Source organism: Mesoplodon densirostris, chromosome 1 (genome assembly GCF_025265405.1).
Source record: "Mesoplodon densirostris isolate mMesDen1 chromosome 1, mMesDen1 primary haplotype, whole genome shotgun sequence".
Classification (NCBI taxonomy): domain Eukaryota; kingdom Metazoa; phylum Chordata; class Mammalia; order Artiodactyla; family Ziphiidae; genus Mesoplodon; species Mesoplodon densirostris.
Window position 1 is genome coordinate 32,048,349 of NC_082661.1, and position 15,887 is coordinate 32,064,235.

General features: G+C 48.6%; 1 protein-coding gene across 1 annotated transcript in view; it reads left to right on the forward strand.

Annotated features, from left to right (window-relative positions):
- SLIT1 (slit guidance ligand 1) overlaps window positions 1-15,887 on the forward strand; it is a 173,466-nt gene that overhangs the window by 23,081 nt on the left and 134,498 nt on the right. Inside the window, exons 3-4 of the mRNA XM_060101471.1 lie at window positions 876-947; window positions 7,409-7,480. Coding sequence (XP_059957454.1) covers window positions 876-947; window positions 7,409-7,480 — 144 coding nt within the window. The remainder of the gene's footprint in view (window positions 1-875; window positions 948-7,408; window positions 7,481-15,887) is intronic.

Here is a 15,887-nt window from a genome sequence, read left to right on the forward strand (position 1 = left end):
TACCCCTCCCCCCACCTCCCTGCACACCACCCGGCATAAGCTCCTCAACAGCACAGCGTTTTTGGAAACAAAGCAGAGGAAGAGAAGTGTCTGGTGGCAGCTTCTGCCCCCTGCCCAGCCCCAAACTTCAATTGAGGCCCTTGCAGGAGCACATAAGCCACCTGCTTGAGAGTAGGGAGGGGAAAACACGGGAGAAAGACATACTTGATGAGCTCAAAAATTACCACGCAGCAAGTGATCTGCCGGTGAAGAGTGCCGCCCTGCCAGCTGGATGTTCTGGGTTTCAGGGCGCGTTGGTGGTAAGGAGGGGCAGAGTCCCCCAGAGCCAGGTGGTTCAGTTGGCAGCAGATGTGGCCAGGCGGAGCGGGGGAGCAGGCAGCGGGGGTGTTGTCTGCCAACCGCAGAGTGTGTTTGCCGCACGTGTGGGCCGGGCCCCGTTGGTTCCTGCTCCTCTCCCCCCGCTACTGGCCGATCTCCCCTGCTCTGCACCCCCAGACACGTGCCCTCTGGGCCAGAGAAGGGCACGTGCGCCAGCAGCACAGAGCCAGCCCCCGCTGCCTGGGTGTGGGCTTCCCTGAGCATGCCTTTGGAACGATGGCCTGGTGCTCTGGTGGCCCGTGGCCTTCTGCCATGCAGGCAGCTTCAGAGGGTCAGCATGGGGTAGGGCCGGAAGCACATCTTGCTGCTGAAGCTGGATGTGTTGAAGAGCCTGTGTTGGGAATTTGCAAAGCTGTGAGGAAGTTTTGTTGGCTCAGGCCAGGGTTCGGATCTGTGTGCGTCTCGGGCATTGCTCCTGTTTCACTCCCTTGGGCCAGCTGTCTCTAGGAGTCCTTGTCCACCGTCCCAGAGCTGTTCTTGTCTCTTTTCTTCCCCAGGCAGCTGATGGAGAACCAGATTGGAGTGGTGGAACGCGGGGCTTTCGACGACATGAAGGAACTGGAGCGGCTGTGAGTATCTGTGGGCACAGGCTCAGGAGGGCGGTGGGGACTGGCGCCGAGTGGACTCGAGAGGCTGAGCCTGGTGGCAGGAGGGGGTGCTCAGGGACAGGACTGCACGCCCAGCCTGCCTCCCGCCTGCTAATGGGGCCAGGGGCAGCTGTAGCCGTGGAAGGGGTCGCAGCGTCATCGTGAGATGACGGCAAAGTCCTCACTGCATATTCTAAACACAGCTATCATTGTTTTTCCCTGAGAACGCATCATGGCAAAAAATCCACACAGTGCAGAGGAAGTGAAATTTATTCCTATAATCTTATACTCCAGGCATAACCACTGTTATTGATTTGTGTGGCTTTAAAGGAAGCACTAGTGTGCCCGGGGGACCAACTGCAGGGAAGCCCTTAGGAGCAGTGTCTTGGGTGCTTGAGGCCACAACACAGAACTGAAGGTGTTGTTTTCTGATTTGCATCATTTGTTCCTTAGGGGGCTTTTGAGTTTGAAAATAGGTCTTGATCAGTTTTTGCCAGATTTCAGATTGGTAATAATGAAAAAAAAAAAAAAGAATGTAGTATGGGTGAGGTGGGTGATGGCCACTCACATTCATGGTGGTCACCGGCCTCATTTTTCTGCTTTGGTTTGGCTGTAGGTGTCAAGAGTTCTAAAGTTCCTGCCTTTTGAACCAGAAAGTCCATTTGATTTTAAGGAAATAATCAGAGACATGGCTAAAAATTTATATATCAAGATCTTCATTGCACATTATTTAAACACAACAAAAAAATTGGAAACACCCTTTCTGGTGGAGATATAAGATATAAAATCACATTTCTGAAGAACTATTAAGGCCATAGGAATGTGTCTACAATATCACATTAAGTGGAAAAGGCAGGAAGTACATTTATACTAGGCAGGATTTTAATAAATGAAAGGCAGGATTTTATTTACACATTTACATTTGTGTAAACAAAATCAACTTGTATATGTACAGAATACAGGAGGAAGAAAATAATGGAGACTATTAACTCTCATCACCTGGAGTGGTGAGATAACAGTTAACTTTATTCTTTGTGCTTTTCTTTTTTTGTGGATTTTTTCCCAGTGAGTTTATGATATAATTATAGCTATTATTGATTGCCTTACTCTATGCCAGGCACCAAGATAAGTGCTTTGTCCTCCAATATCTCATTTAATCCTTAAAACAACACTGTGGTCGGTGGTATCTTACAGATGAGAAGCCGAGGTGCACAGAAGTTAAGGCACTTGCCTTGTGAGATAATTATTAAATGGTTAAGTGCAGAAACAGGGATTAGAACCCGGATCATTTTGCCTCCAGAGCCCGAGCTCTTAATGGCTGTAACCTAATACCTTACTTTTCTCTTTTACTTCAAAGAAAATAAGGTATTAAATAAATGGAAAGAATATGGTTGTCTCGTTGCCTTCCTGCTGCCTGGAGAAAAAGCAAGTTGAACTTTTCCTCATCCAGGCCTAAAATGGAGCCCTAAGGAGCCCAAAGCTAGAACAGATAATTCATCCTGTGTTAATTTTCTTTAAAAGGCTCAGAACAAAATACGTGTTCGTGACCTGGTTATGAGGGGCTGATTTGGTCCTAACCCATTCCGGCTCCAGCTCTGGGGCCGCCATGCCCTGGGGAAGGAGAAAAGGTGGGAGGGAGTCTGGACATGACTGGTGGCCCATGTCACATCTGCTGCCACCCAAGGCTGGGCATGGTCCTTCTTTTTGAGTCATAACGTGTCACTGCAGGCTTTGTCCCTTCTGTCCTTTTCCAGTTCCTTTCTTCCGGGGTGGGTCACCAGCAACTGCGTGGTGGGCAGTTACTGGGGTGTGTGATTGCTCTGTCCCTGGGGACGTCCAGTGCTGGCCGTGGATGGCCCTCTCCTCTGACTTGTCAGAGACCAATGGTGGATCAGTTAATCATAAAAGTTGGATAAAGTGGGGAGTCATAAAACCCATACATACTCTAAACATTTCATTTTATGTTAAAACATATAATGTGCATTTATTGACCCTCCCCGCCCCACCCCCGTTTTTTTTTTGTTTTTTTTTTGCCAAGGTCTTACTTTTTAGTGTGAGATGCTGATTGGAGTTCTGTATTATTTTCCTCGCCTAGACCACACACATATACCCTGCTTACAATTTTTGGTTTTGGTTTCTTTAAGGTGGAATGAGATTCTTAGAAGGCCCTTGGAAGCAATCTGGCAGGAGAATTCTGAATTTCTTTTATGACTCCCCTGCTCACCCTCTGCCGCCCAGTCTTTTACTTAATTCAACAACTCTTTAATTAACAGCTTTCCTTTTAATGACTCTTACCAAGGCATTCAACCAGTTTTTGTAGAGATGACTCTCTCTTTTCACGCTAGTATTGATATTTCGTTCATTTAGGTAATCGTCAGTTCAATTATATAATTATAAGTACCTCTGGCATAAACAGCTTCGGAACAGACATGATTGGTTCTTGTGCGCAGTTACAGACTGGAGGGCAGAAGCAGAAGTGTGCGGTGCTGCCGCCGTGAGGATTGGTGGGTCACAGGCATCGGTTGTCTGATGTTGGGGGGCAGGGCGCTCGGTCACCCTGGGCCGGCTGAGGGTGACCATGTAACGTGGAGGCTGCCGAGGTGGGAGCTGGGGAAAGGCAGGCTTCAGAACCCACCTCTCCCACTCGGTGGTGACTTGGGTGAGCCACTCACCTCTGGGCATCCCAGTCCCCTCAGCTATCAAAGAGACAGCTCAACGAAGTCTACAAACGTATTCTGAGAACTGAGAGCCCAGCCACGTGGTGAGATGGTGGTGGTCAAACCGTCCCCCTGGGGTTGTTTCTGGGAGGAGACGGGAGGGTATGTGCATGACCGTGATGCTTCGTACTCAAGAGAGAGAAGCCCACCTTTTCATTCTGCTTTCCCTCTGATGGTGAGGTAATGCCTATAACGCATTTATTCTGGTGCCTGGCACAGAGTAAGGTAAGGCTAGTTGAGACTCACTACTATTGTCGTTATTCTTAGCTTCCTGTAGGTCCCTCACCACGCTGGGTCCTTCCTTTGATTTTCTACTTTAAACTAGCTATTGAGTCCCTTCTCCTCTTAAGTGTTTTTCAGAAATTAAAGCCAGAAAAATGAGAAGGTCTTGGGGGAAAACAAAACAAAACAAAACCCAATGATTTCCAGGCAGTGTAAATACAGGATTAATTTATTAGACGAGGTTAAGGAACTTGGAGCGATCTGATGTCTACTCCTGTTGCTTTAAGATTACATCGGTGGTCCCTTTTTTTCCGAGGCAGTGATGTGTTTCCCTAGGAGCCTGCCCTTTAGAGTAAACTTCTTACAGCTTGTCTAAAATTGCAACCCTAATTGTACCGTGTTAGAAAATGGTACCTTTCTCACATCATCAGATGAAAAGTGACCTCCTAGGAGGTAACCACAGACCAGTTACTACTGGCCACATCGAATTATATGTCTTCCTCCTTCCCAGCAAAAGAAAGCTTTTGTCCAGTTGGTTTATCATCCTCTAGAACTGTTAAAGGAGATGGTTGTGAGAAATTCAAAGTATATGTTAGGGCTTCCCTGGTGGCGCAGTGGTTAAGAATCCGCCTGCCAGTGCAGGGGACATGGGTTTGAGCCCTGGTCCAGGAAGATCCCACATGCCGCAGAGCAACTAAGCCTGTGTGCCACAACTACTGAGCCTGTGTGCCACAACTACTGAAGCCCGTGTGCCTAGAGCCTGTGCTCCACAGCAAGAGAAGCCACCGCGATGAGAAGCCCATGCACTGCAGCAAAGAGTAGCCCCCATTCACCACAACTAGAGAAAGCCTGTGCACAGCAATGAAGACCCAATGCAGCCATAAATAAATAAATAAATTTATAGAATAAAGTTTTTTTTTTTTTTTTTTTTTTCTTTTTGCGGTATGCGGGCCTCTCACTGTTGTGGCCTCTCCCGTTGCGGAGCACAGGCTCCGGATGCGCAGGCCCAGCGGCCATGGCTCACGGGCCCAGCCGCTCCGCGGCATATGGGATCCTCCCAGATCGGGGCACGAACCCGTATCCCCTGCATCGGCAGGCGGACTCTCAACCACTGCGCCACCAGGGAGGCCCAGAATAAAGTTTTAAAAAAAATTCAGACCCCTTAGCCGGGCCCTCAAGGCCAGACAGGATCTGCTCCCAATCTACTTTGCCAGTTTTACTTTCAAAAACTCACCTTCTCATCAAAGATAGCCCTCTGATGGTGACTTCCCTGGTGGCCCAGTGGGTAAGACTCCACGCTCCCAATGCAGGTGGCCTAGGTTCGATCCCTGGTCAGGGAACTAGATCCTGCATGCATGCTGCAACTAAGAGTTTGCATGCCACAGCTAAGGAGTCCAAATGCTGCAACTAAAGATTCCGCATGCTGCGATTAAGACCCGGCACAGCCAAAATAAGTAAGCAAATAAATAAGTAAATAAAATATTTTTTAAAAAAGAAAGAAAATTGGTTACATATCTAAAGATAAGCTTATTTAAAAAAATAAAAAGATAGCCCTCTGACAGCCCCCGTATGTGGGGGCATCTTCTTAGACCCCCCCAAAGCTTTACCCAAACCTCTCTTGTGCCTCTAGCTGAGCTCAGCTAATGTCATGTATTCATTTGGCAAATAAATGTGTTGCACGCCTACTATGTGCTAGACACTGTGGTGGGCTCTGTGACACAAGAGTGGACCAGGGGGACTTCCCTGGTGGCGCAGTGGTTAAGAATTTGCCTGCCAGTGCAGGGGACATGGTTTCGAGCCCTGGTCCAGGAAGATCCCACATGCCACAGAGCAGCTAAGCCTGTGCACCACAACTACTGAGCCTACGCTCTAGAGCCTGCAAGCCACAACTACTGAGCCCATGTGTCACAACTACTGAAGCCTGTGTGCTTAGAGCCCATGCCCCACAACAAGAGAAGCCACCGCAGTGAGAAGCCCGCGCACTGCAACGAAGAGTAGCCCCCACTCGCCGTAACAACAGAAGAGCCCACGCACAGCAATGAAGACCCAACACAGCCAAAGATAAAATAAATAAAAATTTAAAAAAATGTATACGGTAGACTGGAGGGCAGGGGCTGCATTTTACACTAGTGCTTCTCCAGCCTTGACGTGCACCCAGATCACTTGGGGACCTGGTTGAGATGCAGATCCTGAGTCAACAGCTCTGGGGTAGCCTGGGATAGTGCAGCTCTTACCACCTCCCTGGTGATGTCCCTGCAGGTGGTCCGTAGACGCAGTGTGATTACCAAGGTTCCATACTTTATAGGTGTCACTGCCCCCGACCCCAGTTGGGCTGGAGTGCTTCACTTCAGTGTCAGAGAATTGGTTGCCTAAGGTGGCAAGATGAGTCTGGTTAAACTTCACTGCCTTCCTGGGACAAGTCTGAGTCCTCTCTGCGTTGTCTTTTCAGGCCACATTCCAGAACCAGACTTCTCACTCCTGCCTGTGTCTATAATACTGAATAGTTAGTTGTCTGTCCCCCAATAGAGGAATTGGGGGGTGGCATGAATTGGGAGATTAGGTTTGACATAAATACACCATCAGGTGTAAAATAGATAGCTAGTGGGAACCTGTGGTATAGCACAGGGAGCTCAGCTCAGTGCTCTGTGACGACCTAGAGGGGTGGGATGGGGGGCAGTGAGGTCCAAGAGGGAGGAGATACAGGTATACATATAGCTGATTCACTTCATTGTACCACAGAAGCTAACACAACATAGTAAAGCAATTATACTCCAATAAAAAAAAAAGTGATGGACGTACTAAAAATAAAATGATTAAAAGTGTCATCCTCTGTTGTTTGGCATGGAAAGACATCCACAAATTGTGTGAGGAAAATCCAGGTGGCCGAATGCTTTTTCTTCTATTATTTGAGGCTTTTAAAAATATTAAGCATGCATTTTCATAAATAAAAAAATCAATAAAGGTATTTTCATTCTGAAAAAAGACCCAAAGCAGACAATAAAAAAGTTGAGTCACCACTGAGCCAAATGTGGATGAAAGCAATAAAGAATCAGAACCCCGTGGCCAGTCCTATCCCATTAGGGTGTATCTCACTTTTCAAGGGTAGTCAGGTATCCAGCTCACAAACTGAGATAATATTTGAATCAGTGCGGATTAATTACACGGGACCTTGCAAATGTAAAGTGATGATGATGATGGGTATGGGAGGGCGTAACGGAAGGAAGGAGGCTCTGTTTACTGACTGCCCCCACACGTCAGGTCCTTGGTTGAGGGGCTTTCAGAGATGTTCTATTCTGGTCCTCCCCGAGGGTTGGATGGCGGAATTCCCACTTTATAGATGAAGAAACGGAGGCTCAGAGAAGGGGATTCTCTGGGGTTACACAGTGACATGTTAGGATTTGAGCCCTGGGCCCTCTGACTCTGAATCCAGTGCTTTCTGAAAAGCCCCTTGGATTTCCCGGACAGCTCGGCCAGCTCCAACTCCTCCTCTCTTCTCTTTTTCAGACGACTCAACCGGAACCAGCTGTACGCATTACCAGAACTGCTGTTCCAGAATAACCAGGCTCTGTCGAGGCTGTGAGTGACACTTCATGGGAGAAAGCTCTCTCTGTGGTCTTATCCCTCACCCAGTTGAGGGGGCAGTGTGTGGTCAGTGGGGCCTGGACTCTCCCATGACCGTGACCCCTGTGCTCCTCACCTGGCAGGCATCGTTCAGGGCATCAAAGGCCGGCTTATTGTGGGAAGGTGCTTTGCGGGGCCTTTCTTCATGGCAAACGCTTGACAGAATTGGCAGTCTATCCAATTCTGTGTGCTGCCCCTGACAGTGTGGTATGGGAATGTCCTTGGGGTGGGCAAGCTTGTCAGCCATGATGGCAGACTTTACGGGGAGGACCGTACTCATGCATCTCTCGCTGCCTTTGGTAACCTGCCTTGGGTGGAATATTCATTCACATAAGCCCTTCTTGGATCTGTTTCTGTTTTCAGCTCAGAGTAATGAGGTCTGTGAGCTTATTAACCGTGGCATAAAGTCATACTTGTATTTGCTGTAAATGTACTTCTTTCAAGTTTAAAAGGGAGTGGCCAATTCTGCTGCTCCATGATTTACGAGATATGTCTGTAATTGTTCTCCTGTACATTTCATTTTGTGGGATCTTGGGTAGGACAGGACCTTAGAGATTACCTGAGGACTCTCTTCTGCAGCTCCTTAGGATATGTATGGTCTTTTAATCTTTGCTTGGCTACTTCTAGTGATGGGGAGTTCACCACCTCCTTGGGCAACCAATTCCATTGTTGGACAGATCTGCATATTAGAAACATTTTCTTAACTTTGAGCCCTAAATCTGCTTTCTAATTATGATTTCTCTGCTTTGCTTTCTGTAAGTACCTAGAACAACCATATACAGTACTTTTTTTTTTTTGCCGTACGCGGGCCTCTCACTGTTGTGGCCTCTCCCGTTGCGGAGCACAGCCTCTGGACGTGCAGGCTCAGCGGCCATGGCTCATGGGCCCAGCCGCTCCGCGGCATGTGGGATCTTCCCGGACTGGGGCACGAACCCGTGTCCCCTGCATCGGCAGGCGGACCCTCAACCACTGTGCCACCAGGGAAGCCCCTATTTGTAGACTTTTTAATGACGGCTGTTCTAACTGGTGTGAAGTGATACTTCGTTGTAGTTTTGATTTGCATTTCTCTAATATTAGCAATATTGAGCATCTTTTCATGTGCCTGTTGGCCATCTGTATGTCTTCTTTGGAGAAATGTCTGTTTAGGTCTTCTGCCCATTTTTTTTTTTTTTTTTTTGCGGTATGCGGGCCTCTCACTGTTGTGGCCTCTCTCGCTGAGGAGCACAGGCTCCGGACGCACAGGCCCAGCGGCCATGGCTCACGGGCCCAGCCGCTCCGCGGCATGTGGGATCTTCCCGGACCGGGGCACGAACCCGCGTCCCCTGCATCGGCAGGCGGACTCCCAACCACTGCGCCACCAGGGAAGCCCTTCTGCCCATTTTTTGATCGGGTGTTTTGTTTTTTTGATATTAAGTTGTATGAACTGTTTGTATATTTTGGAAATTAATCTCTTTCAGTAGCATCGTTTGCAAATATTTTCTCCCAGTCTGTAGGTTGTCTTTTTGTTTCCTCTTGTTATTTCTTAAGCCCACCTCTAAGCATAGGAGTGCAAGCTGATGGGACTTTGGGGAGGACTCCTGTGCAGCATGCCCCACTCATATCAGCCTAGAACTTGAATTCATGACCAGGGACAGTACTTCCTGATGCCTCTCCAGTTCAGGTCATCTCAAAAAGGGCACATTCTGGGGGGAAATGATTAAATAAACCTTTTTATTGAACTGGTTGTTTGTCCCTGTTGTCTGGGCCCTGAATTTTTCACCTTGGTGATGGTTATAGGGAAGGGTACAGGAGCAAGTGCTTAAAGACTTATTTGCTAATATTCTTTTTTTTTTTTTTTTTTTTTTTTTTGCGGTACATGGGCGTCTCACTGTTGTGGCCTCTCCTGTTGCGGAGCACAGGCTTTGGATGCGCAGGCTCAGCGGCCATGGCTCACGGGCCCAGCCGCTCCGTGGCCTGTGGGATCCTCCCGGACCGGGGCACGAACCCGTGTCCCCTGCATTGGCAGGCGGACTCTCAACCACTGCGCCACCAGGGAAGCCCCACTAATATTCTTTACCTTTCCTCCACCCCCAGTTCATTGACCTGAGCATCTGGCATTCCAAAACATCTCTCCTAACTCTCCCAGTAGTCTGGCTGAGGAGCACTCGGGCACTCCTGGTTCCAGAAACAGGACCCCTGCAGGCTGGTGGGTTGGGGTGGGCTGAGTAGTGTAAAGGCACAAGCAGCAGACTCACGGGCTCCCATGACAGGAAGTAAGGCACAGCTGGGACCAAGAGTGTGAGGGATGTTCCTAGTTCTTTCTGATTGTTTACCTTGTTGTCCCTTTCCTCCCTGCAAACCAGTGTCTTGGGTTTACCAGCAACATCTCAGTTCCACCATGACTTTGGTTGGCCACCGTGCTCACTCCCCTCCTGCTTCCTGTGACCTTGAAGCTCAGATCTCCTCGAGTCTCCAGTCCCAGCCCAGATTTCTGGGGAAGGATTCTGGTTGGCCCATGCTTGGTCAGGAGTTCACTCCTGGGCCAAGGAGCTGTGCTGGCAGCTATGGGACCTCCTGGTGCAGTCACACTCTGGGGTCTACCATCAGGAGGAGGGTAAGAGAGGATGCAGGGCTTGGCGTTTCTGACTTCTCATCTGTTGACCTTTCTTCTGCTTTGAGGGGTCCATTACTAATACTTTCCACCTGTAGCAAATCATGGATTTTTTTTTTTTTTTTTTTCACCAGAGGCCGTATGTTAAATCAGCATGAAAACAAGTTTGAGAGAGACCAAATGTGCAGGGTAAGGTGTGGTCACAGAGCACATCAGGTGGTGTGGCCCACGTTTCAACTGATTTTGTCTGTGTAGCTTCGGTAGTTGAAATCCTCTTGCTGGTTATTCCTCACCAATGTTTCTCCACGTGTTGGGTTAGTCCATTTCTTTCCACGTTTGGGACCTGCGGCCCAGAGAGGCGATTTGGCCTGGACCACAGAGCAGTTTGGTAATAGGGTTGGAGTTAGACACCAGGCCTTCAAGGGACCATAAGAAGTCTGAAAATGGGCTTAAACCTTGACCTAGAAATCTCACATTTGGGGATTGACCCTAAAGTCAATAAAATATGACCACAAACATGTTCACTGCAGCATAATTTAGAATGTTGAAATATAGAATATTGAAAACTATATAGAACTGAAATGTCCAATCTTGGGGGAATGGTTAAGTGAATTTTGGTGTATACACTTGACGTAATATTTGTATCATCATCAAAAATGGCATTTATGAAAGACTTAAAGTAACACAGATAAATGTTTGTGATACCAAAGCCAGGATGCAAAATTGTTTTGACAATATGGTCACTAAACAAATCACTCTAAAGCATGCACAGGGAAATGACTACAAAATGCCAACAGGGGTTATCTCTGGGTGGCTTTTTCTTTTTTATATTTCCCAGGTGTTGGATAAAAAGAGTATAATATTTTTATGGTAGGAGACCTCGCAGTTTTTATATGCACTGGAAAACCCCTGTTGTCTGAGTTAAAGTGAACACTAGATAAATGATGTTGGGCCACTTCCTTGAACCCCGTTGAGCCCGTTTGTTCTTCTATCAGATGAAGATAATAATGTCTGCCTCACAGCCTTTCGTGGGGATTCAAGAGAGGTGTAACTCCCTCTCAGGTCAGGTGTAAGCTCCGTAGCACATAATAGATGCTCAGGAAATCAGTGAATTTTTCCCTTTTACAGATGAAGACATTCAAGCTCAGAGGATTTGTGACCTGCTCAAGGGGTTGAGGTGAATTTGAACCCTGGTCTGTCTGATGCTAAAGCTCATCCTTCCATATCATCTACCCCCTCCCAGCCGTGCACCCTACACCCATCTACCTATCATCTACCCACCACCCAGCCAGCCTCCCTCTCATCTGTGCTCCCATTTACCCATCTACCAACCCATCAATCAATTTGCCCATCCCTCCATCCTCCATCTCCTGCCATTGGTCCTCCCATCTAACACCCTCCTACCCACCTATGCATCTGCCTGCCCCTCCAGTCTTTTACTCATTTGCCCACCAAGCCCACCCATTCACCGTCTACTTAGGCATCTACCAACATACCCATAAACCTACCATACACCCATCTATCCCCCCATGCCTCACCCACCCTCCCTTCTCCTCCCCTCACCACATCCAACTCCCCTCTCCCCTTCCATATCTGCCTGCCCGTCCACCCACGCACCCGCTCGCCCAACATTTACAGAGGCCCTCCTGTGAGCCAGGCACTGTGGTCGGTGCTGAGAACACTTGACGGCTGTGTAAGACGGCGAGGTGGGGCGCTGTCTCTGCAGGAGGTGAGGGTTTATCACGAGTGCACTTTGAAAGCAGTCTGTATCCTCTGAGCTACCAACAGTTTGGAGGGGGCGGGGGGGGATGATCGATTGGCTGGATCCGTATCTCCCGCCTGGGGTGGTTATATCCTGGTGGCAGGTGACCTGGGTTGAAGATCAGCTTCATCACCTGATAGCCACCCATGAGAGGGTGTGGAGATGTTGTTTTGCAGATGCACGTAGGGGTTGTGGTTAGGGTTAGAGGGACAAATTTGAACCTGCCTCCTTCTCTTATAGCAGCACAAAACCGAGGCTTCACCCACATTGGGGTGGGGAGCACCGTGAGTGTCAGCCGCCTGTGCTCTGTCCTCCCAGATTTGGGGAGGAGTCTCTCCCGCTGCCTTGCAGTCCCCCCTCTTGCTGGTTGCATTCCCTTCCTAGTCCAGAAGCCGCTTCTGGAAACCCAGTTCCTCTGGGTTTCTTTTTAGCCTTGAAACCAATATGTGCCCTGACAAGATTGACCTTTTGTGTCTCTGCTGGGCCTGGAAGGGGTGGGGTGGGTGATTAAGGGCAGCCGAGGGCATTGATTCCCCCTTATTTATATCCGTGCTGTAAGGACCAGGATAATTCATTACCGGGCCTCGGTGGCTGGAGAGGCGGGGGTGTGATCTTCTTCTGGAGCCCTGTTGAAGAATGCCTGACCCCACCGACCTTGTCTCGAGCTGGGTTTAATTAAACTGTCAGCACTGGTCAGAAGAACAAAGGCTCCCTTCCCATCCTGGTCCCCAGCCCCCATCAGAGGCAGGGGGCATTCTCTGCTGAAATGAAGAGCTGTTAAAAATGGATCAGTCTTGCCTCCGAGGGAAATTACCCGAAGCAGGAAGGTGACCTCGCTTTTGTGACACGTCCACTCCGGGCAACAGGAACCGAACCGTCCTTGCCACCCGCCGAGGACCCCAAGCGTGAGGCAGGGGGCTTCTTCCTGCCAGAACTGCCTTAAGATGCCATCCCTCACTCCCTGGACTCCCCTTTTCCCAGAGAGGAATTTCAGGAGCTTTGTCTGTGAGATATTAAGTCTGTGAGGTGTTTCTGGCATTAATGATAGAAAGAAGTTTCCTTGGTTAGAAGGTTTGGGGAAGTTTGAGGTCAAACAAGTTTCTCTGTGGAGTGACTTTCAGCCCCTTTAATCCACTTGTGCTCACTATAAAGCCCCCAGGGGACATGTAGGGTGTTGCCAAATTGATAGGACTGTGAAAGTCTTGAAAATCTTATTTTTAGGGAATACCTAGATCTTGTGGGTCTAGTGTCAGACTTGCTGAGGCCTCAGACAATAAGGATCAGAGCTGAGACTTGAACTCAGGTCCCCCTGACCCCAGACCCATGCACCTACCTCTAAACCATCAGTACTCAAATTAGTGTGGGAGTTACTTAGAGGATTTTAAAATGCAGATCCCCAGGCACTATCTTCAGAGACCCTGAGTTAACAGGTGTGGAAGGGCCCAAGGATATGCATTATTGTCAAGCCCCATCTGGTTCACACTTTGAGAAGCCTTGCTCCCCAGCATGCTTGCTGAGTCTTAGGTGGGGACCCCTCTTCGGGCAGAGCCCCTGTCTGTCTCTGCCCGACTTGGTTCTGGTGTGAGAGCCACAGGAACAAAGCCCTCCCAAGGGCAGAGGCTTCACCTCTTGCTGCCCTGCAGAGAGTGATTTGGGGATTATGAGTCGGCAATTACGGAGCACTCTGGGCTCTCAAAGCGCTTTCCAATCATTACATCTGTGCCTGCTGTCAAAGCTCTAGTGAAGATGCACGCGTCCTACTGGGTTGGCCCAGGAGCCTCTGCGGAAGAGGGCAGCCAGCCTGAGATTGACGGACCATGTGCCAGAGTGGCTGACTTTGCCCAGCATGGATGGATGTCCTGAGCACAGCCCCGGCCGAGGCTCTGCCCCCCACTGCCTCACAACCACACTTTTGTGAGCCTTCACAAATAAGGACAGCCAGCTGGAAACCAGGGCCTGGGGGAGGGCTGGGGGCAAGAGCTGTGGATGGGTCATCCGCAGGGGATCGTGTCCTGCTGGGGACCTTTTACAGGGGCTCAAAGGAATGAAAAGCCGCCAGTTCTCTCCTACAGCTTGATAAAATCGGTACCGAATAAACAATTCATAAGCATGGAGAAGATTCTGAACAGAGGGGGCATGCAGGAGGGGGCTGCTGTGAATAACTGCTAGGGGAGTGAGGATGTTTTAAAAACCATCTCAAACATTACATAAATAATTTTGCTATGATTTTGAACATTTGGAAAATAGAGAAAAGCAAAGAAAGATAAGAGGTTTCTTTTTTTTTTAAGTTAAATAAGGCGTTTAAAAATGCTTGAGCGATCATTCCAGTATTTTTTAAAAAGAGAGTTTAATACAATTGTTAAGCACTTATGTGCCAAACAATTTCCATGCATTTTCTCATTTTAATTGTTACAGTCCTAGGCCATTATTATCTCCCTTTTACAGTTGGGAGAATTGAGGCATGGAGGGGTTAAGTAAATGGATCACATAGCTAGTTGTCGGCAGATCTAGGCTTTGAATGCACGGCATGCTCTTACCCACCCTGCTGTACTGCCTTTCGTTATGGAAAATAGAGAAACAGGAAGAAGAAAGAGATTGCTCAGGAGTCTTCTGGGAAGGTAGGTTTAAAGTCAGGTGTTGAAGGGTGTGGGAGACACAGGTAGATGGAGAGGGTGCAGTTGCCCCATGAGCAGGGACCCCACAATTACAGAGCGTTGTGTGGATCTCGGCCTGGAAGGAGGTGTAGACGGGCTCTGTCTTCTAGAATGAGGAGTCTGGAATGGGTGATAGCCAGGGGGCCACAGAGGGTTCTCCTCCCCTTCCTCCACCGTCTGCACCTGAGCAGGAGGGACAGATGGGCCCACATCTCTCCCTTAGCTTGTTTGGAGTGTTACCTCCCTGTCACAGTTCCTCAGTTCCTCCCACCCCTGGCAAAACTGACTGTTGCCTCTTTAATACCTTCTTTTTGTTTTTTTTCCTCTATAACTTTTTTTTAAATTGTGGTAAAATATACACAACCTAATACTTATCATTTTAACCATTTGTAAGTGTACAATTCAGTGGCATTAACTACGTTCACAATGTTGGGCAACTATCAGCACTATCTATACCCCAAAGTTCTCATCATCCCAACAGAAATTCTCTACCTATTAAACAATAATTCCCAGTTCTCCCTCTCCCCCCGGCCCTGGTAACCTCTAGTCTACTTTCTGTCTCTATGAATTTGCCTATTCTAATTTCCTGTATAAGCAGAATCGTATGATATTTGCCATCATGACTGGCTTATTTCGCTTAACACTGTTTTCAAGGTCCATTCATGTTGTAGCCTATATCAAAGTTTCACTCTTTTTCATGACTAATATATTCCACTGTGGATATACCACATTTGTTTATCCATTCAGCTGCTGATGGACACTTAGGTTGTTTCCACCTCTCGGTGCCCTCTTAGCTGTTGCTCATATCTTGGTCAGAGTCCCCACAACGGTCCACATAACCCTTTTCCCTGCTTCCCCTACCCCCTACCAGACTGGGCAGGGACCTAGGCCTATCCACCCTTGTTTCCCCAGCAGGAGCGGGGTCGGCAGGGCCGGCAAGCTGTGGTGTCTTTCTGGTGGCAGACATTGTCCTGAAGGCTGTGAGAGGAGAGTAAACAGCTTCCATTGTTTGTGTAGGGCTCACTAGTTCTTCCCTGCCTTCTCTGATATCTTGGGACATGGTAGTCTGTGCTGGGCCCTGGCTTCATGGACTCAGTACCTGCCAGCTGACCCTTGTTCTCCTTGATCTGTAGTTGGCCTTGACTTGTGGTCTAGAAACATGAAGCCAGTTGTTCAAGAGCTCAGTGCTGGCTTGTAGGATGAGTAATATCTACTGGGGCTGGGTTGAATTGAGTCTCTGCAGAAGCAGCAGGGGTACCCCTCTGCTTGAAATGGGGTGTGGAGAGTAGTCACAGGGAGCCCCTGCTTCCTTGGAGGCAGGAAGAGCTTGAGCTGGCAGTGGAGAGAGGAGGGGTT